The sequence below is a fragment of the Xyrauchen texanus genome, chromosome 12, assembly GCF_025860055.1.
Source record: "Xyrauchen texanus isolate HMW12.3.18 chromosome 12, RBS_HiC_50CHRs, whole genome shotgun sequence".
Classification (NCBI taxonomy): Eukaryota; Metazoa; Chordata; class Actinopteri; order Cypriniformes; family Catostomidae; genus Xyrauchen; species Xyrauchen texanus.
Window position 1 is genome coordinate 4295741 of NC_068287.1, and position 26468 is coordinate 4322208.

The window sequence follows — 26468 nt, forward strand, 5'->3', positions numbered from 1 at the left end:
CTGACAAAAGCACGAGCAATCCGATGCCATCCTTTATAACTCAACTTGAATTTGCCGCTCGCCTCACTGCTCGAGAGAGAGATCTCCATGTCGAAGTTCTATTGGTCACTAGTTTAGACCAATCAGAGTTTGGAGTGTCCATGGGCAAGTGACGTCAGCTCATTATTATTCGTGAAACTAACCAATGAACTTTTGTGTTTACTGTTTCTGAGTTGAGAGGCACGAGCGCCGCTCGGCAAGAGAAGCGCCGTTTGGAGACTCGATCCGTGACTTCAGTGGCGTCCCGTAGAAGCCCGAGACCGGCGAGCGACAACCACACAAGGGGACACTTGGACTAAACCAATGAAATATGCTTTTTAAAGAAGCGACATATTTGATCTAAACATCGTTCTTTAATTCTAATAAATATATATATATATATATTTATTGTTATGCAAGGATATAACAAACCAGTAAGTAATTCATTAAATGTATTGTCATGATGTCAATTTATGCAATTAAAATAATAATAATAATAAAATACTTAAAAAATAAGGTTGATGACAGAAACAACACAAACAATTAAAAATGTAAAAAATGGGGCTGAAACTGAATTAATTAATTAATTAATAAGGATGTGTAGTCACCGTGAAATAGCCCGCATATCCGCTTCATTTAACCTTTCAAATATATATACCTTTAGGTCTTTAGCATTAAGACATTTTCTTTAAATACAAAAGTTGAAACTGGTATGGCCTTGTCCAGCTAGCTACTTAAATTACCAATATCATTTCTTGAAATCTGTAACGGCGTACATGTGTAGATTGTATTTTAAAATGGATTGTATACATATAGCAGTGTTAGCGCTATTCCGGTCAATAACCTTTCTTAAAACTGCACTTTAAATATGATTGTCAAATGTTTAATTTGGGTGAATCGTTTTTTGCAGTCGATCGTTTTAAAAATAAAAATGAACGTGCTTCATTTACATTTCCAGTTGTCATTTATTATTAAATTAAGTGGTAGCGTTTTTTTCTTATCCGATCAATTCATGTTTGTTGTGATCAATTCTGATTAATTTCAAATCGGCAGGAGAGGGGCTCTTTTCGCTGCTGTTGTCCGGTTAGCGCGTTCTCCCTCCCGAATAACATTGCCGACATCCAGCCTATGAAAATAATGTGATTTGTCTTTGTGATTCTCTGTTTTCGATGAACACAAGATAGCCAGTTGAGTTATGGCTTTTGCTTGCTTCGGTATATAAAGACCAAGGCATTTTACTTCATGCATTGTCATGCACGCGGCAACAACAATTGCTTTTTTTGCCTCAAGATTATGCACATTTTTACAGCATTCATGTTTTACCGCTGTCGATATAAAGCAATGAAACATTCAGTTGGATGTAAATGCTTTAATGAAAACAAATTATGAAGTTGGGGATTGCGTGTTTGAGAGCTCGAAATGGACGACTTGTTTGGAGTGTTGTGGCTGTACGTTAATGGCTTCCTCACGGGGAGACAAAAGCAGCTTGCTGTAAGGCCACATCTGCTTGTATGCATGGCCTTCTACAATATCATTCGATTGAAATGGGAAATACTGAATTTATTTTATGCGTACATTTCGTGAAAATGCTATATTTTATCCCAGTTCGGCGCAGAAATTGGGGGGAAATTGTGAAATCTTGTGACATTTTCTCTAATATGGGCTAGTATAAACCAGAGGCAGCACAACATTTTTAATCCCAATGGAAGTGAACTGAATCTGATGGTCTGTTTATCCAGATTAAATATAATTATAGTATGTTGTTTTTTTGTATAATATAAATATCATAATTAAATAACACGAATCATAAAAGTATTTGTTTTTGATTGCATTCATCAAATACACCTATAACATATTCAAAACGTATTTTCCCCTAATGCACACTCAAAAAACACGGATTTACTCTATCAGATGTTAATGGATTGTAAAGGGATCGCTGTCTACGACAAAAGGAACCAACAAATTGGGATAGAATTCGAGATATCCAATGTATAGTATAGTGTTGCTTTTGTATGTTTGTCATAATTTGTTTTTATATCTGTAAATGTGTGCATGTATCAGGTACTTCTCATATGCACCGAGAAAGGCCTATTCAATCTCTGCCATTTCACACCAATTCAATGCAGATCTTTCAGTTGAATGTAGTTCGGGTTTATATTGGAAATGTCTTTCTCGTTGTCGAATATAGAGCACTGTAGCGGCTCCATGTTGGGGAGATTATAACCTGTCTTCTTTCTTCTTTGTAGAAAAGATGATTGTGAACGTCAGCGTGAGCAGGAGAGGCGAGCTTTCCACTAAAACCTTCACCCCATACGGATTACAGTACATACATTTCATCTGATTTCTGCTCGATTTTTGGATTATATCGGCTATATTCTCCGGGATGGAGGGCCGTGATTTCTCCGCTCCAGCGCACCTCCTTTCAGAGCGGGCCACTTTGGTGCATCGCGCCGCCTCTCGCATCTCCTCCAGCGGCCACGGCTCTGTTCAACACCCGCCTCATTTTCCACCCGGGAAATATTATCCATCGCATTTACCAATGGCGGCGCATTCAGGTTTGTTTTGTTTCCCCCTCATACAGTGTGATTGTCGATAGCCTTCGTGTTTATGTATGGATACCCTTTATGATCTACGATATTATTTGTTGTGCTTTTGTGTTTGCGTCTTTGAAGAAGATTAGGCTAAAAATTATGTTCCCAAATGAGCAAAAGTATGTGTAAAAATGCTCGAACGAGAATCTACCAAATACTTTTACGAGGAGATTGTTTTTATATCAGCTAATGTTACCTGTAATGCATTTTAAAAATTTGTGTTAATTTTGCAAATTGCTTTTTCAAATTACGGTGTGAGAATAGGCCTACTGTATATATTTGGTGATGTCTTTTCAGTTTGTGTGCGTGTGTGTGTGTGTGTGTGTGTGTGTGTACCAGAATGTAAATTACATAGGTTAGATCTATTTAAAGAAGTTCTTTTTTTTTTTTACAATGTCTTTTGAAGCCTGCCTACTTTAATTGATTTGCCGTTTACATTTTGACCAGACGTTTACAGTATTAATATAGACATGAAGAACTTAGCTGTTAAGACCCAGACCCATATACATATATTTAAGACTATAGTTCATATTTTAAGCATATATGCACATATTCACATTCCACCATTTATGTATTATTTTGAAAAATATGTTGCCTTTGTGTAAAAGTATGTGACTTTTTGAAAGCATATATGAATATATTTTTCATGTGTTTTGCTTATATTAGATTTCTGGCAATTTTTGACAAGTAATTTACAGGCAACAAAAAATTATAGGCTACAATTGAAACCAATTAATTTAAAAAATAAAAAAAATTCTTTTCCCCACAGTATAGGCCTTAATGTTCCCAAGCAGATTACTACCATTTTCAGATTTTTGGGAGTAGATTTAAATAAAATCCATCATATCATTTTATTAAAATCATGATTAATCTAGATCTGTATGATTAATATTCCAAAATACAACCTACTTATAAAAGGATTTGATCTTTATTTGTTGAAATTTTTAAGAAAAGTTTAGAATTTGATTATCTAGAATGTATTAAAAATAAACAGTTAGGCTAATGTAAGCTGTAGGGTACAGGTTTGCTGTTAACCAAATATGGCATTTGTTTTGGTGGTGCCACTATGCAGACTGGCCCTTAACTGTCATCACTCCTCAATAAGTGAGACAGGTGAGCGACTGTACTATGTCTAGAAATAAAATTCACCTACCTCAGTGTTTTATAGCTTTGTCTGGAATATTACTGTCTCAGCCATGTCTCCTGCTTGATTCATGTAGTGGCTTTCATCTAGTGTATTATTACCACCACCATCACTTCACCTTTCTTTTAGACCAGGATAGAATGGCATGGAGCTTTCAAAAGGCTGTTGCTATCTAGAAGTAAGAAAAGAGTTTGAACCATGCATATAAGTGATACTGATATAATCTAACCTAACAAAGTTCTGTTTAATGAAATATTTAGCTCTAAAAGTGTGCTTGTGCTATCTTTCAGTTTTCTTTATGCTTTGATATTTTGTTATCTAATCAAGTGGCATACATTCATATGACTTGACATATTTTACCTTCCAAATAATTTCGGGGGCCATTATATATAAATATATCGGCCATCAGCCACACTACAAAAATATTTGTCAACCACAAATGTATATGAAGTAACTTCATTAAACAAAAAAACACAGTTTATTTAATCAAGGCAAAGCTAAGAAAAGATCCATGGTCATGCAAATCACGCTGGACAGTCACCAAGCCAGTTTATTTTTCTTGTTAAGTGAATGGATTGGTCAATAGCATCTCAAGGCATAAAACATGTGAATACTGTATTAGTGGACGTCCCTCTGCTCTGACTCACCTCCCTCACAGCCTTGCATGTATTCTTTTCAAAGAACATGAATATTTCAGGGAACTGATGTAGAACTGCAGAGACGCAGGTTTGGATCCATGCTCGGTGAAAGACCTTCTGTAGTGTCTTTCTGTGGTTTTATTATTCAGGCCCCTGTCACCATGCTTTCTCAGCGATGTTCCTAAAAGAAAATGAAATGTACATATTTCTGAGAAAACTCTCATTTTCATTTCTCACACGGAAATTTTGGTCATTCCTCTTGGATTGATTATGCTTGTGCGGGGGTTGAAGTTGCACTTTTGTGCTCACATTGGGTTAATTTCTATGGAGCCCCTTAGAGAGCATGAGGGAATTAATTTTTCTTAAGTAATAGCTTTATCCATCACTTATGTAAATTAACTATGGTTTTACTACAATAACTAAAGTTCAACAGTGGTATTTGTAGTAAACACGACCACAAAATGTACCATGGTTTTATTACAGTAACCATATTTTATCCATTATATTTCAAAGTAAAACTGTAGTAATAATACAGGAAAACGTAATCCTTTGGCCAAAAAACAAACAAACAAAAACAACTGGTTACTAAAATAGTTTTATAGTAACACCATGGTAAATTTGTGTTTTAAAAAAAGGATAGTTTTTAAACTAATTGGTTCCACCAAAACAGGGCCCTCACTAGTAAACCTACACTAACTATGTAGTAACCATTTTTGTGGTAAGAACCATTGTTTTATTACAAATACCACAATTAAACAATATTTACCGTAGCAATACCATGGTTCATTTTTTTGAAGTGATGGATAAAGGTTTTGCAAGGAAACCCAAAATAATTACGAGGGATCACAAAATGTATTGCGAGAGAATGCAAAACTTATTGCGAGGGAACGTTAAACATTTTGCGAGGGAACGTTAAACATATTGAGAGGGAATGCAAAACTTAATGCAAGTGAATGCAAACTATTGCGAGAACACGCAAATTATTGCAAGGGTATGCAAAACTTATTGCGAAGGAATTGTAATCCAAACACACACACATATGACGAGACAGTCACAATGTAAGTCAAGATAGTGTTTTAATAAGTAAAAAGCAGGCGAAGGTACAGTGGGGAAAATCCAGAGGGGAGAAAGGTCGAGGAATGCGAAGTCGAGAGCCGGGGAATCAGGATAAGACAAAAGGGCAAAACTTTAGAGTGGTCACGGAAAGCAAGGGGTCTAAGCCAGGGGATACGATATCGAAAGCAGTGAATATCTACAAATAGAATAAACAAGGGGGAGCTAGGGGAACACTAGTGCTGGCAAAGTGAAAGGGTAACTAGACAATAACCAACGGGTGTGAAACGAATGTGCTGTGATATAAATAGGGGAACAAACGAGCGGTGCAGGTGAAACGAATGAAGGGGTGATTGAGGCGAGTGCAGGTGTATTCAATACTCTGGCGATTGGGAGCGGGTATATGAGCCCGGGGGGAGAGATTGCGTGCGAGCCGGAGATCTCGAGGCATGAGAACGAGCGTGAAAGCTCACGGGCTCCGAACGAGCATGCACGTTAGCGGGCTCGGGGTGAACTGAAGGGGCAGGGTTCATTACAGTACTCCCCCCTCTGCTACGGACGGCTCCTGACGGCCGCGCTTGGTTGCGAGGAGCGCGACCTCTAGGAAGTGGTGCGGGGCGATCGGGATGCTGGCGGTGGTAGTCCAGTTTAAGAGCTGTAGTGCACTGGTTTGAGAAGGGACACATGAAACACAGGACAAAATTTGTAGCGGGGTGGTCAAAGTAACTTGTATGTGACAGGGTAAATACGTGACATAATTTTTAAGGGACCAATGTATTTGGGACTTAACTTCTTGCACGGGAGCCGGAGGCGGATGTCGCGGTGGAGAGCGAAACCCTTTGGCCCGGATGGAACAGGGGGGCAGGATGGCGTCGGCGGTCTGCCTTGGCCTTCTGGGTTTGGACAGAGCGTTGTATCCGGTCATGGGTGGCTCTCCAGACCTGGGCACTTCTCTGGGCCCAGGCATCCACCGCCGGAACGTCACTGGGGTTAGCTTCCCACGGGAATAGAGGTGGCTGGTAGCCCAGGACGCACTGGAAGGGGGTGAGGTGTGTGGATGAGCTGATCAGACTGTTCTGGGCGTACTCGGCCCAGGGGAGGTAGGTGTGCCAGCTGCCCTGGTTTTGGAGCAGTAGGCCCTCAGGTACCTGCCTACCTCTTGGTTGAGGCGCTCTGTTTGGCCATTGGTCTGAGGGTGGTATCCCGAGGAGAAGTTGAGTTGGATACCCAGCCTGTCGCTGAAAGCTCGCCAGAAGCGTGATGTGAACTGGGTACCCCGATCAGAGGTGATCTCCTCGGGAATGCCGAAGTTACGGAAAACGTGGGTGATCACCAGGTCGGCCAGCTGTGTGGCGTTGGGCAACCCGGGCAGGGGGATGAGACGGCACATCTTGGAGAACCGGTCAATGACCACAAGGATCTCCGTCCGGCCGTCGGAAGGGGGCAAGTCCGTGATGAAGTCCATGGCTATGTGGGACCATGGATGGTCAGGCACTGGCAACGGCTGGAGGAGGCCTGCTGGAAGGTGACGGGGCGTTTTGGACTGGGCACAAACCGGACAAGAGAGGACAAAGTCAGAAATGTCTTCTTTGAGTGAGGGCCACCAATATCTCCTAGCGAGTAGCTGGGTGGACCGGGTAATCCCCGGGTGGCCAGAACAAAGTGAGGTGTGTACCCACTGCATGAGCTGGGGGCGAATGGCGGTAGGGACATATACTCTGTTGGGGGGAGTCTGAGGAGGCGCGGGCTCCTCGTTTTGAGCTTGTAGGATGGCTTCCGTCAGCTCCCACTGGACGGGTGCTACGACGCACGATGTGGGGAGGATGGTTTCTGACTTGGGGGTCTCAGAGCCCCGGTCGAACAGGCGAGACAGGGCATCTGCCTTGAGGTTCTGGGAGCCTGGACGAAAGGTTACGGTGAAATTGAACCGTGTAAAGAACATTGCCCACCTGGCCTGTCGAGGGTTTAATCTCTTGGCTGCTCGGAGGTACTCGAGGTTCTTGTGATCGGTGAAGACGACAAAGGGGAACCTCGAGCCCTCCAGCCAATGGCGCCACTCCTCCAGGGCCAGCTTGATGGCCAGCAGCTCTCTATTCCCAACGTCGTAGTTCACTTCGGGGGACAGCTTGTGGGAATAGAACGCACATGGGTTAAACTTGGCAGGAGTCCCGTGGGGTTGGGAGAGTACAGCTCCCACCCCTACCTCGGAGGCATCTACCTCCACCATGAACGGGAGAGTGGGGTTGGGCTGTTGAAGGACTGGTGCGGTCGTGAAGGCCTCCTTGAGGGCCTGGAAGGCTTGCTGGGCGGGTGCGTTCCAGGTGAGAAACTTAGGGTTGCCCTGTGTGAGGGATGTGAGGGGTGCGGCGATTTTGCCGAAGTCCTTAATAAAACGCCGGTAGTAATTGGCGAAGCCCAAGAACCGCTGGAGTTCCTTGAGTGTGGTCGGTTCGGGCCAGGACAGAACCGCAGCCACCTTGTCGGTCTCCATCTCCATGGTTCCTGCTGACAGAACATAGCCCAAGAATGAGACGGAGGGGTGGTGAAAGGCACACTTTTCGGCCTTTACAAACAGATCGTGCTCTCGTAGACTCTGCAGCACCCTAGAGACGTGGACGGTGTGCTCAGTGGGCGTGGCGGAGTAGATCAGCAGGTCGTTGATGTAGACGATGAGAAAGAGGTCTAGCATGTCTCGGAAGACGTCGTTCATGAACGACTGGAACACTGAAGGGGCGTTGGCGAGGCCGTACGGCATCACCAGATACTCATAGTGCCCCTTAGTGGTGATGAACGCCGTCTTCCACTCGTCCCCTTTGCGGATGCGCACGAGGTTGTACGCACTCCTGAGGTCGAGCTTCGTGAAGACCTTCGCCTTACTGACCTGCTCGAGGGACGGTTGGATGAGAGGTAGGGGGTAGGCGAACTTCAGGGTGGCCTTGTTTAGGGCCCGGTAATCGATGCAGGGGCGAAGTCCGCCATCCTTTTTGCCGACGAAGAAAAAACCGGACGCCACCGGGGAGGTGGACGGCCGGATGATGCCCAGCTTGAGTGCTTCGTCGATATAATCCTCCATGGCCTTGGTTTCTGGTAATGTTAGGGGTTAGGCGCGGCTTTTGGGGAGTGGGGCCCCTGGAAGGAGCTCAATGACGCAGTCCACACTACGGTGGGGGGGAAGACTAACCTGAGTCTTTGCTTTAACCTGAGTATTCAGGTGGGATGGTAACAGAGGATTCCACTTCAGGGCTCTCTACCGAGGTGGAGGACACAGGAAGGGAAATACAGTGGGATAAGCAGTGGTTAGTCCAGCGCAACAACTCCCCCGTGCGCCAGGAAATGTGGGGGTCATGGAGCGCTAACCAGGGGTGGCCCAAAACCACAGGGTCTCTAGGGGAGTGCACAATAAAAAACTGGATTACCTCCATGTGGAAAAGGCCCACTTGGAGGGACAATGGCATGGTCCGGAGGGTGATGAGACCCGATCCGAGGGGTGCCCCATCCAGAGAGTTGACTCTGAGGGGTGGCACGACCGGACAGAGGGGGATGGACAGCTCCGGGACCAAGCCATCGTCTAAAAAGTTTCCCGCTGCCCCGGAATCAACTAGGGCTGGGGTAGAAAAAGAGACATCGTTAAAACTCAATGTTACTGGGAGGCAGACTTGGTTCTGGGTAATGTTGAGGAAGACAGACGTTCTCACCTCGCTTCTAGAGAGAGCACGCCATGGGCAGAGCTGGCAGGAATCAACGCGGTGCCCTGGGTTGCCGCAGTACAAGCAGAGGTTCAGCGTCATCCGTCTGGTTCGCTCCGCCTGGGTCAGAGGGGCGCGGCCAAGCTGCATGGGTTCGGCTGGGGAAGAGCGCTCTGGAGTTACGGGTCTAGGTGGGTTGCGAGCCGTTGATGGCTCGTGAACGACAGGGGGGCTCCGAAAAGCACGGTCCCGAAGCAGGTTGTCAATAGTAATGGAGAGCTGAATATAGTCCTCGAGTGACAGTGACTCTCCACGGCACGCTAATTCCATCTGGAGTCGGTCATTCAACCCCAGGCGGTATACAGTCAACAGAGCAGGGTCGCTCCACCCACTACCCGCGGCAAGGGTGCGAAAGTCAAGTGCATAGGCGGCGGCAGTGCGCGACGCCTGCTTTAAAAACATGAGGCGGCTGCCGACATCTCGGCCAGCTGCCGGGTGATTAAAGTCCACGGCAATTTGGTGACAAAATTGGCTGTACGATGATAAGAGGGCTTTCCGCGGCCCATAATGCGGTAGCCCATTGCCGTGCTTTGCCTGAGAGCAAGGAGATCATAAAGTGCACTTTCTCACAGTCAGTTTGTAACGGGGTGATATGTCATGTATACAGAGCATTGCATCAAAAACCCCTGACAAGCGTCCGATGAACCGTCAAACCGCTCGGGGGTTTGAAAGCTAGCGGCGCTGGGAAACACAGAGGGGACTTCAATGGACACAGGGACAGGTACAGGTGGAACAGGCAAAACTTGATCAGAAATCGCACGTACCATCTGCAGGATCTCCTGTATCTGCTGTCCTTGAGCCGTGAGTGCTTGGTCGTGGTGGCCGACCGTAGCTCCCTGGGCGGAAAGTGCCGTGTACATCCGCTCTAATGAGCTGTTGAAATCCTCGGCGTTTTCCATTGTGACTGCCTGCGGTGAGGTTGGTTATTCTGTAATCCAAACACACACATATGACGAGACAGTCACAATGTAAGTCAAGATACTGTTTTAATAAGTAAAAAGCAGGCGAAGGTACAGTGGGGAAAATCCAGAGGGGAGAAAGGTCGAGGAATGCGAAGTCGAGAGCCGGGGAATCAGGATAAGACAAAAGGGCAAACCTTTAGAGTGGTCACGGAAAGCAAGGGGTCTAAGCCGGGGGATACGATATCGAAAGCAGTGAATATCTACGAATAGAATAAACAAGGGGGAGCTAGGGGAACACTAGTGCTGGCAAAGTGAAGGGGTAACTAGACAATAACCAACGGGTGTGAAACGAATGTGCTGTGATATAAATAGGGGAACAAACGAGCGGTGCAGGTGAAACGAATGAAGGGGTGATTGAGGCGAGTGCAGGTGTATTCAATACTCTGGCGATTGGGAGCGGGTATATGAGCCCGGGGGAGAGATTGCGTGCGAGCCGGAGATCTCGAGGCATGAGAACGAGCGTGAAAGCTCGCAGGCTCCGAACGAGCATGCACGTTAGCGGGCTCGGGGTGAACCGAAGGGGCAGGGTTCGTTACAGGAATGCAAAACTTGCAATGCAATTTAACACTTTTGTGAACGCCAAACTTATTGCTAGGGAACGGAAAGCTTATTGTGATGGAAACAAATTATTGCAAGGGAAGGCAAAACATATTGCAAGGGGATGAAAATTATTGTAAAGTAATTAAAAACTTTTTGTGAAAGAATGCCAAAATTTTTGCTAAGGAACGCAAACTATTGCGAGAGAATGGAAAGTTTGTTTAGCAAAAAACATGGTTTCCCAAAATATAATCATAACCAAATATAATTTTCCATTATCGTTCATTTATTTTTTTATTTTTTTTAATATTTTTGGAATTGAACTTTTGATTCCTTATTATGTTTTAAAATTATAATGCATTGTCATGTGTAATGTTTATTACAGAGGCTTGATGTGGCAGTACACATTTGGTCTCCATTTCCTTGCAAACCCTTGATTTTCCTGTTCTTCGGAAACATGTCTTGTTTGGGGGGGTTTGATGTGGCTTCCTTCCTGCAATCCCCCAACACACACAAATCAGGACCATTGTTTCTGCAGCTTTGTGTGTGTTTTATAGCATGTTGCTGAAAGATAAAAACACCCCCCCCCACCCCCCCCTTTAATTGTCTTGGAGGGGCAGAATGTCCAAGTGTGTCCCTCCATTCCTATATCCTGCCTGGATATCCCAGCAACCCCTCTGTTTACAGGTTAACCCTGCTGGGTGACTCTTCCTCTTGTGTTGTGATTTTCAGAGGGAAACAAATATCTATACTGAGAGATTTTATTAGAGCTGATTGTGTGAATCTCGCAGAAATGTTATGGGGGTGTGAATGCAGACAAAGGTAATAAGTGGTGTTATGAAGGTGTGTTTGGTGTTTATGGCTGACCTGACGAAGGGGTTTGCAGGGAGATATGAGATCTGCTGGTCATAAAGTCTCTCATGTCCACACAATTTGAAATGGCAGTTTTAGGGCCCACATCAAGGGCTTTAATGATATTGTCAGTACTGTTTTCTATTCTGTGTTGCTTTAAAGTCAACATGAAATCAAAATTGGCCCCATTAACAGACCCCACCTAACTGTTATTTACTTCATACCCTGTAACCCATATTTGGTTTTCGACAATTTTCGCATGAAGCCACATAGACTACATTTACATGCACTTAAGTAAACAGTTCATTTCAGGGTTTTGCAGAAAACGGTGTTCTGAAATGTCATGTAAATGAGAACGCCGATTTCTTATGCCATTTAAGGGGTTAAGAGAGAACTAGATTTGTCCTCGAATGCGGTTTATGTGGTCATGTAATCACATAAACGGCATTCTGAAGGGTGTTTGAAGAGCGCACATGTGAATGAACAGACTAAATAACAAATGTCTAGGATCGAGCCCAACAGCAAGTCAACACAGCGGAAAGAATTCAACATTTCTCAGACTACAGTGGGAAAAGCACATACACTATAAACTATACCCATTTATACACACCAGTGTAAAATATTGAAGCATTTGCATATATGGGGGATCCCAGAGTTTTATGAAAGAGGAAATCCCCACTATTGCAGCACAATGCTGCTGTTTGCAATCTAAAGTTAAGGAAACAAACACTGCTATGACTTAAGACTATCTGGAAATAAAGTGAAGCAACGGAGAATACAATAGTGAAGTCGGATGCCATGTTTGTTAAACAAGCATTGCGGGGAAAAGATTGCTGTGGAGAAAGCTGCTTACTGACCGAGCCGCATGTATACGGGAGTAAAGTGTACACCGCTATACAGTGCATGTAAACCATCTAAGCCGCTTTCTGGTATCCATGTAAATGTAGTTATTGAGTGCCCCATATCTCTGGGATTTATCCATATAGGTCCATAAAAATGAAGGTACAAAAAGCAAAGTTTGTACTGAACCTGAATCTAAAATGATATTTAAATATATTTGAGATATCTGTTGATGTCATAAAGAATGTGTCATTTAGAAACAAAAACAACACATTATGCTTTGATCCATATCTGGACACATAATTGGCGTATAATGCAACAAGGGGTGCTGAAGTCAACTGATTTTAGTAATAGACCTACTTTGTTAAAAAAAAATATATATATAGTAATGACGCTACCACCTTTCCAAGGTCAATTTTGTGACCTGTAGTTTTGCTCCAAAACCCCCTTCAATAAAACCATCGATGACACCCTCAACATCAAATCGCAAGCTTGAGCGAGACATGAACATAGCGTTAGCATAACTACAGCTGCAGACTTGACAGGGCTTTCACTCTGGAAGCGTTTTTATAGCACCACTGCAGCGGCTCTATACAGAAAAATACTGTGATTTAAATGCTACGAAGGTGGGTATTTATTTTAATAAAGACCATAACTTATAAAATGGTTATCAGGAGTGGGTCATTGATAAGTATTACGCACTTGATCATTGTGAAATCTTATTTACATGAGAAGGAGGACTACACAGTAGACTACAAAAGGTAAACAGTAGAGCACTTTCTGCTTTCCACCTCCACAATCTTGTGTCATCCATTGTTGAAAACGAATGAGGTAAGTTCTGAATTTACCGACGTCACGGTCTGTCACGTGCATGTGTTTACAAGTGAACGCAAATTCTGTTGTAATTGGGTATTGCTGAAGCCTATAGACCTCTTCTACTTTTAATAGTAAAAACATTTGTTCCAGGCTCATAAGTTTTAGTTTGCTGTAGTTTTAAATGACTTACTTCTGATTAAGATGTTAAATAATGAAAATATTTTAAATTGTTAAATCTCCTGGAATTTCTTTTTTTCTTTTCATTTGTTTTTCATATGTGCTCTAATTCATACAGTATGAAGACACACTAGACTACTAATACTTGCTTATTCTGTGCATTGTGTACTTTTTTGTGTCAAAATTACAATAATTTTATCCATCGCACGGTTACTTTAATTGAGTGCGAGCAGCGCAGCAAAAATAGACTCTGAGCCGAAACCCCCACTGGACTGCAGTTCACGCTGCGCTCTAATGCGCTGCTGACGCTTCTGATGTGAATGCTCTAATTTGTTATTATGGACGACAAAAAAAATACACTCTGCTCACACCGCCGATCACGCTTGCTATGTGAAATGGGTGTTACTCAGTAAATATTGATCCATGACATTTCATATTTTGGATTTCATCATCTTTTATTTGTGTCTTCATAAAATCCAGCTGGGGAAGCATCTTGGTTGATTTGACATGGAGTAACCCTATAATAAATCTAATACAGTCCGATGCTAAAACATAAATGCAAAAGCCTTTTTTTTTTTTTTTTTTAAATGACTTGTGGTTGTTTGACCATTGAATATGGATTGAGGGGTCACATGAGGTTTGATGTTTTGGTATGTGTGTGGGTTTGTTGAGGACATTGACCAGAGAGCAGACGTGATGTCACTGGCTCTTCTAGAGCAACCCCAACCAGACAGAAAGCAACACCTGACTGACTGTACTGCCAACTCACCTTTTCCTCACTTTTTCCTCACCTTTTACAAGAAACCACAAACTGGTCTGAGCTCAGTTTTTAAAGTCCTCTCTCAACAATTTTGATGATGTCAGAAAGCATCCCCAAATTATACATAATTGATATTTAAGTATATATGCCTTTTGTTCTTATTATTGACCTGGTCAAAAGCTGTCCGCTGTGTGAATATATAGCTTTAGGCTTTTCTGATCTCTCAGAGTGTGTGTATTTAAAGTATATGCATGTTCAATATACATGCATCACAATACATTTATTAAATAACATTTTTGTCATTTGTTTTTTAAAAGACTTAAAGTCTTACAAGTCTTACAATTAGCTTTATATGAAAATATATGGCATATATAAACATAAAACAGAATTATATTGTGTTTGGATAGCTAAGTAAATGTGTGTGTGTGTGTATATAGTGTGGTACTGTGCCACACAGCCGTGGCATCCCAACAGACTGCAGGTCAGGCGGGCACAGAAACCTTACACAAAGAAGACAAGCTGGGCGGGCAATGCGTTCCTGTATCACATAACCTATACCTCATATTAAAGCCCTGCCATGTGTGTTACACTTCAGCTGAGGAAGCTCACACTTCCCTCAAACACAGCACTCCACAGCACTCCAAAAAAAAAAAAAACAATTTGACAACTTGAGCAAAATAAATGTTTAGAGAACTAAAATCAGGTGAAGGGATCTCTCTCTCTCTCTCTCTCTCTCTCTCGCTTTCGGTCTCTCATCAGGCAGCTGCAGGCCAACCGCCATGTGCGTCTGTGTTGAATGTGACAGCTGTTCGACATTATTAACAGCTCAAGCAGAAAATCCAGATTACTTATTTTTAATATCAATTTTATTATTGTAATCTTTCAGAGAAAGCCATGTTATGCTTAGGGGTGAGGTGGGATGTGTATGTGTTTGAGGGACGCCCCACAGCCATTACTGACCTCAGTAATGTGCTTCCTCATGGAGGACCTTCTGGTGCTTTAATTATTATTATGATGATTATTAAAGCTGATGTAATCTTTAGTTTTTTTGGAAACATAAAATATCTATACTACCTGACAAATATCAGTGAAATAAACAGGTGTTATGTCTCTGTGACTGAATTTGCAAACAGCAAAGACATTTTCAGAGTTCCTTTTTTAAGCCAATCAGAAAACAAACCCATCTGGTTTGCAAATTTAAAAATGTAGGATGAAATGTATTTATTTATGAAGAAAGCTATGCCTGATTGGACGAATCAGTAATATTTAATCAGGAAATCGCTACCTGATTGGTCGGATAAACTATTACCCAACTCTAACCCTTCCCCGAAACCTAACACTAACCAACCAACCAGATAGCACTTTCCTCATAAATATGAAGCTTGAGTCTTCCCCTGCTATCCTACGTTCGGAAATTTCCGTTCAGGTTTGCTGACATCCAGTTGGATTTACAGGCCAGAGTTTTGAAGTGTGGTTGAAATGGCGAAAATTAGCAAAATAGTTTAGATAGTTTATAGCATCTCTAAAGGGTGATCTCACTACACTTTGCATTCCAATAATTTTCTATAAAAATTCTGGAGATTGGAACCTCATGAGAGAATTTCGTACTGTGTCGGATTGTTTGGCAAACTTTAACCTGCAAATCGGTGGACGCGTGAACAAAAGATCAAAACATCACATGACTTCTTGGCTCAATTCAAAGAATACATATTTCAAAGCACAATTTGTGATGTATTATTTACTTACACCAAAAGCCCTCCATTATATACTAGTCCATTGCGCTGTCTGAGAAATAATTATGTGCTCGAAGCCTAGTGTGACTACCAATGGATGTTCTGGTTTTAACATATGCCAAGCTCTATGGCTAGCATCTGTGACATGATATCTTCTGTCGATTACCACAGAAAACCATTTCGACCTGCTCCCCAACAAAAAAACAAAAAGTAGGTAGTTTATAGGGCATCATATCTCATTTTGCCCTTTTGACTTCCATTGTGTTCATTTTTGTCATTGCTTTTTTTTTTTTTTTTTGTCATTTGGCTCATTGTGAACCATTCACCAGTACATTGTTTTACGTAAAGTCTGTTTTCATAATCTCACATCAAATTGTAATAACGTGCTCAGCCTTTGAAATTATGTTTATTTTCTGATGACGTAATCAAGGCTGTGGGGGCGAGGACAAATAATATGAACCAATAATTTTATAGCTTGTCATGATCAAATCAAATCCTGATGGACAAAATGTAGTCCAACCCAACATTAATTCCAACTGAATATTTAACTTCTGTTGGGAAATAAGTCACATGACAGAAGTTCACTTGCTTTGTGAATTCTGTTTCATGCTGACTACTAATAATTATAAAATCTTTAATACAATTTGGGCTATTTATGTATAAACTTTGTTTACTATTCATTGGCAAGATACTCTTAAGTACTTTGTTTCTAACACAAAGCCAATCTAATGAACAGTGGTTGTGTTAGTCATCAGAGCAATGGACAGTACTGATGCACTTGTACTGATCGAGAGTTGTGCCATTAAATATACATGCTGCATTCTTCTCAAGGATGTTACAGCCCTTTTGTGTAAAAACAAAGATTAGCATGAGAAATGTCATTTTAATGAGTCTCAAGGGATCCTGAACGCAGCTGCCTGTATCTCAAACGCACAGTGTCTTTTTGCACTTGGAGTGAGTGTATAGAATGGCGTGATTTATAACCGAGCTTGTCTCTCAGTTAAATGTCTCGCAGACATTGTACGTCAATTCTTGACATTTATGAATTATTGGGTACATTGCCCTCAATATATTGCATGTTTATTTTCATGAGGGGCATCTATTTACCATCTCAGAAATAAAAACATAATTTAACATTTTAATCCAGTTTTGTGTACAAATGTGTTAACGTTTCGCTGTCCTTAGAATCAAGACGTGAAATGGACTGGAATGGAAGGTCAAGTACACAGAAAAAATAGCACTTTGGCTGAACTTGATTAAATTGTGGTTCCGCATGTTTGAAATGAGTTTTCTTAACTTGAAATTACTATGTAATCTCAACAAAAACACTAGTAGAACCTAGTTGAATTGGATAAACCCAACACATTTTGATGTGTCAATTTTGACTCAATTCTTTATGTACTAACTTGTGAAAGTGAATCTTAGCATGCTAAATATATGCTGGTCAGAAGCACAACTGTTTAGTTTGGTAACTATACTCTGGTTTTGAGCACAGCATTTGCTCAACTATCTGTCCACATCATTAGCTGTAGCTCCACTCTTCATCATAATGGTAACCCCCAAAACTCCAACATAACAGAAACTCTTCTAAATCTCAACTTAACAAACATTAAACACTAACAAGTATCCCTCTTTATATTCATCTCGCACAAAAACACAAAATAATGTTAACTCTTCCTATTGAGTCCCATTCAAAGCATGCTGGGAAATGGAAATCCCCTACCACAAAAAAGTATTCATGTAGTCCAAACTCAACTGGATTAAGCAAACTTAAAACATTTTAAGTGCATTGCATTGTGCTCAGTATACTAAATACTGCAGAAATTGTTAATATTATGTAGTAGTAGTAATAGTAGTAGTATGCGTAGTCTCTTTTGTGCTCACTTTGACCAATAGGGTACACTGCTACCCTCCCCCCTCCAGTGATAATGTGTTGTTTTTGAGAGTTTTCTCTGTACAATTTGAACAATACCCTAAATAGGACTGCACAATTAATCATATTTGAATCACGTTCACGATTTCTGCCTTTCATGGTAAATTAAGCATAATCATGTGATATTTGCAGGCAAACAAACAGAAACTATCAGCTAGGTAAAGTTGCACATTTTTATAATAGGCTGTGTATACAGTTGATAGGTCAAATCACAAGTGCTTTTAAAGTCTATTTTCACCTCACCTGACCAATCAAGCTCTCTTCAGATGTTTGCCACTGACCAATCACTTTTTCCGTTTCGAACACACGCTGACACATGCTGCAGATGTTTACTTGTATGTTTCTTATGTGCTTCGCTTTGTTTGAAAGCAGGCTTGCATCAGAAAGCTGGGAATATGCTGCTTTTGGGGACTGTATATGAAGGTAGGATGAAAATCAGGTGCCTTTCAAACTGTTTTGAGATCAGTCATTCAACAACTCTATCTGTTTAGCCATTAACTGATTACGCAGCAAGTCAGCTGAATAAACATTGGTTGCAGTGCGGTGTTACGGCAGTTTTAGAGCGGTTCTGTGCTCAATAACAATGAATCTCATCTTGTGCTCATCTTCGGTTCAGTTTGTGCGCGTCGCTAACGTGTACTGAACGCTCTAAAAAGCGCTCCAGATTTACGTCATTGCACATTTATGTAATTTCAGCTATCTTTGGCCATTATAAATGTCTACAAAATCTAAAGTAAACCCATGACACCAGGGTTTTGTGGGTTGAGGAGATAAGACCATTTCACCATGTTTGGATTGAGCACCAGAGCCTGCCAAAACGTTTGTCAACAGAAACAACACATGCACTTCCTTCAGTGTTTTTTCACATCAAAGTAAATGCTTGAGACCGTGTAGCATAGCCGGCTGCTAAATTATTACAGAAATATATTACTACTGTTTATTGCAATAATAATATAATTAAATAATTTTTTTAAAGAGAACTTAATAGTAAAACCCCTTAAATTGGAAGTAAAGTGTATACAAAACATGACTTAATTTTGGTCAAAAAGAATAATTTACTTGTTTGTAGTTTTAACACCTTGTTCAACATGAGAGCTGCTATTTAATGTCATTTTATTGTATATTTAAGAAAAAAAATATCAAAGCTGTGGCAACAGTATTTATTTCCTAAATTGTGCAGCCCTGCAGTAAAAAATAAAATGAATCATCATGCTTTTGATTTTAGACACAAAATAAATTCCATAGATTAACACTTAAGGAGGGACCCAAGCCATGCAGTATCTATTGACCACAATATGATAGAGACTTGCGCCATGTCCACACTAATACATTTTTGTTTGAAATGGTGTTCATTTGACTGTTAATGCCTCTATGGAACAGCGTTTTCCTCCACTGACAACAGTGACTTTTCGAAAGCGCTTTCCATAACCTTGAGTTTTCAGATGTAAAATATATAGCAGCACCCTGGCAACCACCCACAACATTAGCAGTGTAGTGATGACTTTTCCACAGGCAAGCTCTGTGCATATATTCCTCAGGAAAATGTTGAGTTTTCTCTTTTAAATAGTGATTTTGCTTGAGACCCTGAGCTTCTAGGATCTGTGTGAAAAGCACATCGGTTAGTGAAGAGAGGGAAAAGCAGTTAGTGCGAGGGATTAGATTTGTATAACATCTATCTAATATAAAAGAGACAGCTGCGGTTGAGGAGTTAATCCTGTGCAATGGGGCCGGAGTACTGATGATCCCTCTTTGGAGACCGTGGGGAAATCCAGACTGGATTTATGGTTGCGACGCTGAAGCTTGGCTGGAACAGACCCGCGCTGGGCCTGCCTGGACATATCAACATTTCCCCCGCCGCGCAGTGACAGGTGTTTTCATTAAATGGCTGCACGTTCAGGCACTGAGCCCACTGTACGCAACAAGAGCCAGGTGTCAACACCCTCCCTCCCTCTGGGGCCCATTCACGAAACAGTTGTGGCACTTTTGTGCGCAGTATTTAACAAAAAACGACATCTTATTCACTAACTACCTGCAATCAAGTTTAAACAGGTGCTATCTGTGCTGGTTTAGAGCTGCGCCATGAGTGCTCAAATTAACCAGTTGTTATTGTCAGCACTGTTATGTCCCGTCTAGGGTTAAGGATGCAACATAAGTGACACCGCAACCAGAATAATCATAAAATTTTATTTATTGCAAATGTATGTTGAAAAGAAAGGAAGCAAAGACTTTGGAGATAAGAATGGCCAAAACAATAAGCAAAACATTTCTAACTCTCCCAAATAAGATATACATTTCCTTATAAACAAAACACAGACATCTTCCCTATCTCCTTAACTAAATAAAAAAGAGAAAATCATTACACGAATAAAGAAATGGGTCCTTATCTCCTACAGCTTTCTATTTAAGATTAACTAGACTCACACAATGAGTCTGGCAAAGACATATGGCTCAATAGCCGTCACAATTGTCAATCAAAGTTAACACACAATTTAACTCTGGAACACATTACCTCACACCATAATAACAATAATTTCCAAATTGATTTTAAATACCAGCAACAGGGAAATGCTGTACAAATAGATATGACCATCCGGGCTACACCTCAGCCTCGGAAACAGTCTCCTTTTGAGCAGCACTTTCCATTTAAATTGGCCAGAGTCTCCAACACGCACCAATCACATGGAGTAGCTGATTCAAACACGGCCCAATCCTGCAACAACGCAGTACACCTGCTGCAGAATTTGTCTGAGGACGTAACTGCGCAAACGCACAGAGTGTGTAAATTAGGCTTATTATAAAACGTGTCTTATTTAAAAAAGTCAGCGCTGTTTGCCTGCTTCTATAACCATTCATTTTTGGGAGGCACAGCATATTCAAAACATGCCTTCTGTGTCCCACAGCAAACAAAATACAAATTAAAATGAGTAATTAATGATTAAACGGTTGCAGAATCGTTGTTTATATTAACATTTCAAGTTTAACCTTAAAGTGATATAGTAATTTGAAACTAGCTTAAAACGGCACTAGAAACCACAGAACAGAATGAAACCATTATAATGTCAAAATTGGTAAATGCATCAACTGCTTTGAATAAATGAGTTAATGGCTTTGGATTGGTGGGATAGGGAGGAGTTGGGAATGTGGTGTGGATAGGATCTGATTAATAGCTGGGAATGCTTTGAAGTGACACCCAAGTGCAGCAGCACATTGGGTAATGGTGCTAGCGTGTTTCACTTCCTCTGTCTTTATTAGCCCGTATTCTTTCAGCGAGATCTCTTTCCTCCACAGGCGTCATTACTGTATACTAATAATTCCACTTTTATTCTTTAATCTTTTTTTCTCTGTTGCTCCGTAAAGTGGCCAATTGTTTCTTTTTTTGTGGCTCTCAAAACATGGAGGAAAACGAGTCCTGGGACTTTCCATGCATAGACACTTTGGTGTACCGTTGCTTGTTTTTCAAAGAATTAAAGGCACAAATTGCACTTTTGTTTTGAGAACTATTCAAATACTTTTATACAATTATTATCTAACATACCAAAAATATACAGCAACAAATGTAGCTAGTTTTATCATTGGCTTGAAATGTAGGCTTGCTTAAACAGCATGAAATACATAGATACATACGTAGATGCCTCATTCGGCTTGTTTGGATATGGTAACCGTTGCGCCATCTTGGAATGGTTAACAAGAAGAGCTGTTGAAAGGAAGTGAATGGAGAAGAAGCTTCAAACCAATAAACAGCTTTTGTGTGGAAACAGTTCATCATGTAATGAATTGATTGACTGGGTGCTAATTTTCAGTATATTTTAATTTATTTATAGAGGAATTTATTTGCAGTTTTCTATGGTGAGAAAAACTGTTTTAGAAGTGAAGTCAGGATTTTTTTTCATCTAAAATATTGCCCAGTGTTTATGGAAAATCAGATAACCTGAAAGTTGGCTGACAATAAAAAGACAATAGACTTTTGCAGACCATATCTGTCAGTTTACATTCATGTGTTGACTGACGGCTCTGACCCACCGACATATCATGGTCCATTGAAACAGCTGCTAATAAGGTATCTACTTGATGATTACTATGATTAAATGTAGACTACCTGTAATAGCGTGAAATGTGGGCTAGCTAGTTTAAACAGTTTTAAATGTAGTATTAAATGTAGCTAGAAACATAGCAGGAAATGTAGAAGTTTAAACAGTATTAAATGTAGCTAGAAACAGTATTAAATTTAGCTAGTTTAAACAACATTAAATGTAGCTAGAAACATAGCAGGAAATGTAGCTAGAAACATAGCAGGAAATGTAGCTAGAAACATAGCAGGAAATGTAGCTAGTTTAAACAGCATTAAATGTAGCTAGAAACATAGCTGGAAATGTAGCTAGAAACATAGCAGGAAATGTAGCTAGTTTAAACAATATTAAATGTAGCTAGAAACATAGCAGGAAATGTAGCTAGTTTAAACAATATTAAATGTAGCTAGAAACATAGAATTAAATGTAGCTAGAACCATAGCAGGAAATGTAGCTAGAAACATTGCAGGAAATGTAGCTAGTTTAAACAATATTAAATGTAGCTAGAAACATAGCATTAAATGTAGCTAGAACCATAGCAGGAAATGTAGCTAGTTTAAACAATATTAAATGTAGCTAGTTTAAACAGCATTAAATGTAGCTAGAAACACTGCAGGAAATGTAGCTAGTTTAAACAATATTAAATGTAGCTAGTTTAAACAGCATTAAATGTAGCTAGAAACATTGCAGGAAATGTAGCTAGTTTAAACAATATTAAATGTAGCTAGAAACATAGCATTAAATGTAGCTAGAACCATAGCAGGAAATGTAGCTAGTTTAAACAGCATTAAATGTAGCTAGAAACATTGCAGGAAATGTAGCTAGTTTTAACAGTATAATAATGTAGATAGTTCTATACTGCAAAAAGTTCTTATTTCTTACTGTGTATTTTTGTCTTATTTTCTGGTAAAAGAATTTCAAAACATACTTATAACAAGAAAAAAAAAAAAATACTTGAGAAGCAGGAAAAACATGAGATATTAAAGGAAATAGTTCACCCAAAAATAAAATTTGCAAAAAATGTACTCACCCTCAGGCCATCCAAGATGCATCTGAGTTTCTTTCTTCATCAAAACAGAATTTAAGTTTTTTAGGATTTCATTTCAGGTCTCCTCCTTTAAACAATGCAAGTGAATGTACTCCATTTTTGACGGTCCAAATGCATATTTACATCAGTTATATGCATCAAAATAATCCACACGACTCCATAGATGACAAATAAAGTTCTTCTGAACCCAAACTATTGATTATTTTTAGAAACAAAACAATATTTATATACTTTTTAACTACAAATGTTCACTTCCGTACATCTCTGTGATGCACTCTTATGAGAGGGATGACGTAAGCTTGTTGGTAAGGTCACGCGTCACGTGGAGGAAGAGGCAGGAAGCTCATGTTCACCCCCAGCATAAAATGTAAGTAGTTTTAACATGGCAGCGGATGTAGCAACTTTTAACAGCATGAAATGTAAGCCTGCTAGTTTTTGCATGTCAGAAAATGTAGCTAGTTTTAACATTGCAAGAAATTTACTGCAGCTAGTTTTAAAAAAGCATGACATATAGGCTATCTAGTTTTAGCATATCAGAAAATGCTATCACTGAGCATTTGCTTACAAAGAAATAAAATGGGTCGTTCATGAATGATTCGTTCATTTTGAAAAAATCTTCTATGTGACGTTTATGAACGAGTTGTCTCAGGAAGTGATTCATTCATTTTGTGTTGGCTGCACATGTGCATTGCGCAACCTCGATTCATTCGTTATGTAAAAACCGCATAGGCGCCGTACAGGAAACTGTAATTGTTAATTCAACTTTCAACTCTTTTGGTCCGAGTCGTTCCTTCTTTAGTCACGTGACAGCCGTATACGCTATACACATGTAGCTGTCATGTTAAAAAGAACCAATGGCTCGGACAAGAAGATTTCAGAGGCGAGCTAATGATTTCTGTTTCTCATAATTTGTCCTTTGCTGCATTTAAAAATTTTCTTATTGGGACTATAATCAAAGTTTGCATAAGTAGACGTGTTGGGGGGATTTGGCTATTGAAAATGCAACATTTTCATTTTATTCTGCTCAAATGAACTATAGTACTTGAATAAAAGTTAATTCATTTTGCTGGACGAGACTCAAAAGATTCAAGACAGTAAAATGATCTGATCTTCCCATCAATAATGGAAATTGCTGGTATCAAACAGGCAGCTCTGGTAAGTGTGTGTGTGTGTGTGTGTGCGTATGTTGCTTGGCTGTGATTTGTGAGTTATGCATAAGTTGCAGGACAGTGTACTGTTTCCTCTGAGATGGTGATAATTGCACAGAGGTCAAGCTATGATTTCAAGCTGCCTGATGCTGTTTCTCTGGCGGTGTGTCGGGAGCTGCTCAAGTGCCTGGGAGCCTGTGACCATTCCTTTGTAAAGACGGGTGTGTGTGCTTTGTGTCTTTACAGGCTGTTTGTTGCTTTCCGCCATGCCTTGCCACTCATCTGCTTTCAGGCAAGAATGATGCTCACATTTGCTTGAGTTCCTTGAGTTTCTGTAGCTCAACCGTTGCAAATGCTAGCAATGCCAAGGTCATTCATTGGTTTGAATCCCAGGGAACACTCATAGGCTGTAAAATATATACCTTGCAGGCATATATACCTTTTATCCAAAGTCTGTTTTACCGAGAGTGCAATTCATATAGTTTTTGGATTTCATAAATGTACATCTGCAAAGCTCTCAAACGCATCATCATTCTCTTGAGAATCATGACTCCGATCAATACAAAATTATTTATGTTAGCATGTTGCTAAGCTAATGACTCAATACTTTCAAAAGCAAACTACTGTGTAAAATAGTACATTTTGTGTATTAGATTAAACACTTTTTGTAGATTTTATTTCCAGTATTCAATGCTCTCTATCCGCCATCTTGGGTGAATCTCGTGGCTATGCATTCTAGGATTGCATAATCTGTGTCAGCTAAATTCGATGCAGTGGAAGGCAACGTAATTGTTTCATGTTTCACTATTTGGAACTGCATTCGCATTGGGCGTGTGCCCATGTCGTCTAAGTTTTGGAACAGAGCTCCGGCTTCAGAGTTTAGTTTGATCTGGCCGTGGCCCCCTGACAGGTTTGTTGCTTTTTAAACAACCTTTTATGTATGTGCATACTTGTTGAAAGAGATATTGAAAGTCATGTTGAAAGTTGGTAAGATGATACAGACTTATCTAATCTCAGGCAATGTTGATCAGTTAGGCACATTTATACCAGATGAACAGATGGCCGTTCCTCATAATAAACACTCATATGAAGTCCTTCACTCTTTATTATCACTTCACCACTTGGCTGTGGTTACTTTCATTTCTATTCAGTCTTTTAGGATAGGCAATGAAATTTGCCATAGTTGAAATGTGCCAAGGCAGATTGTTGAAAAAATGGGATACTCTAAAGTGTTCAGTTCCATCTCAGAATTGGATTCTCTTACTGTGTTAAATTTCATAAAAAATTCTGAACATTAATAGATCAAACCCTAGGATATAGTTCTTGTGTTGCAGGTGTATCTTGTGATGCAGGTGTATACTCACTGGGCACTTTATTAGGAACACTTGTACACCTACTTATTCATGCGATTATCTAATCAGCCAATCGTGTAGCAGCAGTGAATGCATTAAATCATGCAGATATGGGTCAGGAGCTTCAGTTAATGTTCACATCAACCATCAGTATGGGGAAAAATGTGTTCTCAGTGATTTTGACCATGGCATGATTGTTGGTTCCAGATGGGCTGGTTTGAGTATTTCTGTAACTGTTTATCTCCTGGGATTTTCATGCACAACAATCTCTAGAATTTACTTAAAAAACAAAAAACATCCAGTGAGCTTCAGTTAATGTTCACAACAACCATCAGAATGGAGAAAAATTTGTATCTCCATGATTTCGACCATGGCATGATTGTTTTTTCCAGACGGGCTGGTTTGTTTAATCAGAGATCAGCAAATATATCAATATATCAAAAATATTTAAAGTATTTCTTGAATTATTTGACTCTAGTTCCCGGAAGAGCATAACACCAGCAACACCAGGGCCAGAGGTTCAATTCTGAGGAATAGAAACTGATTACAAAATTTTGTGAAGTTGTTTTGGATAAAACTATGCCAACTAAATGTGAATATAATGCATGAAGGTGAGGTTTATGTGTTTCTAGTGTGACAGCTGTTTTTCTCACCTTAACTATGTCTGACAGTTGTTTTTATGTGACAGTCTGTATGTTTGTGTAAAAATGCCACTCTGAAACGCTGCTATAACTGTGAGGAGTTTATTTGCGTGCCAGCACACCCCGCCAACTCATGGTCTCCTGGTGGGCCGGCTGCCTATCCAGCACACATTTTGGGAGAGTGTTGTGTGTGTAAATCAGTGTGTCTGTACAGTATATAATGTGTATGTGTGTGATGGCCATACTGCTATATGTTATTTCATGCTGCACATGTCTCCCGATTTATTGCCTCATAAGAATAATTCTATCGGGAAGACACGCAGCTTGAGTGAAGTTTAAGATGCCATTTATTTGATAAATGTAAAACCGAAAGTAATGTCTCTCTCTTTGGCGTAGGCCCCGTCCGGCAGTC

General features: G+C 40.5%; 1 protein-coding gene across 1 annotated transcript in view; it reads left to right on the plus strand.

The window, feature by feature from the left end:
- The first annotated feature begins 291 nt into the window (after positions 1 to 291).
- LOC127652892 (BAH and coiled-coil domain-containing protein 1) overlaps positions 292 to 26468 on the plus strand; it is a 147899-nt gene continuing 121722 nt past the window's right edge. The window contains exons 1-2 of the mRNA XM_052139329.1: positions 292 to 452; positions 2265 to 2573. Of these exons, the coding sequence (XP_051995289.1) occupies positions 2402 to 2573 (172 nt within the window). The 5' untranslated portion in view covers positions 292 to 452; positions 2265 to 2401. The remainder of the gene's footprint in view (positions 453 to 2264; positions 2574 to 26468) is intronic.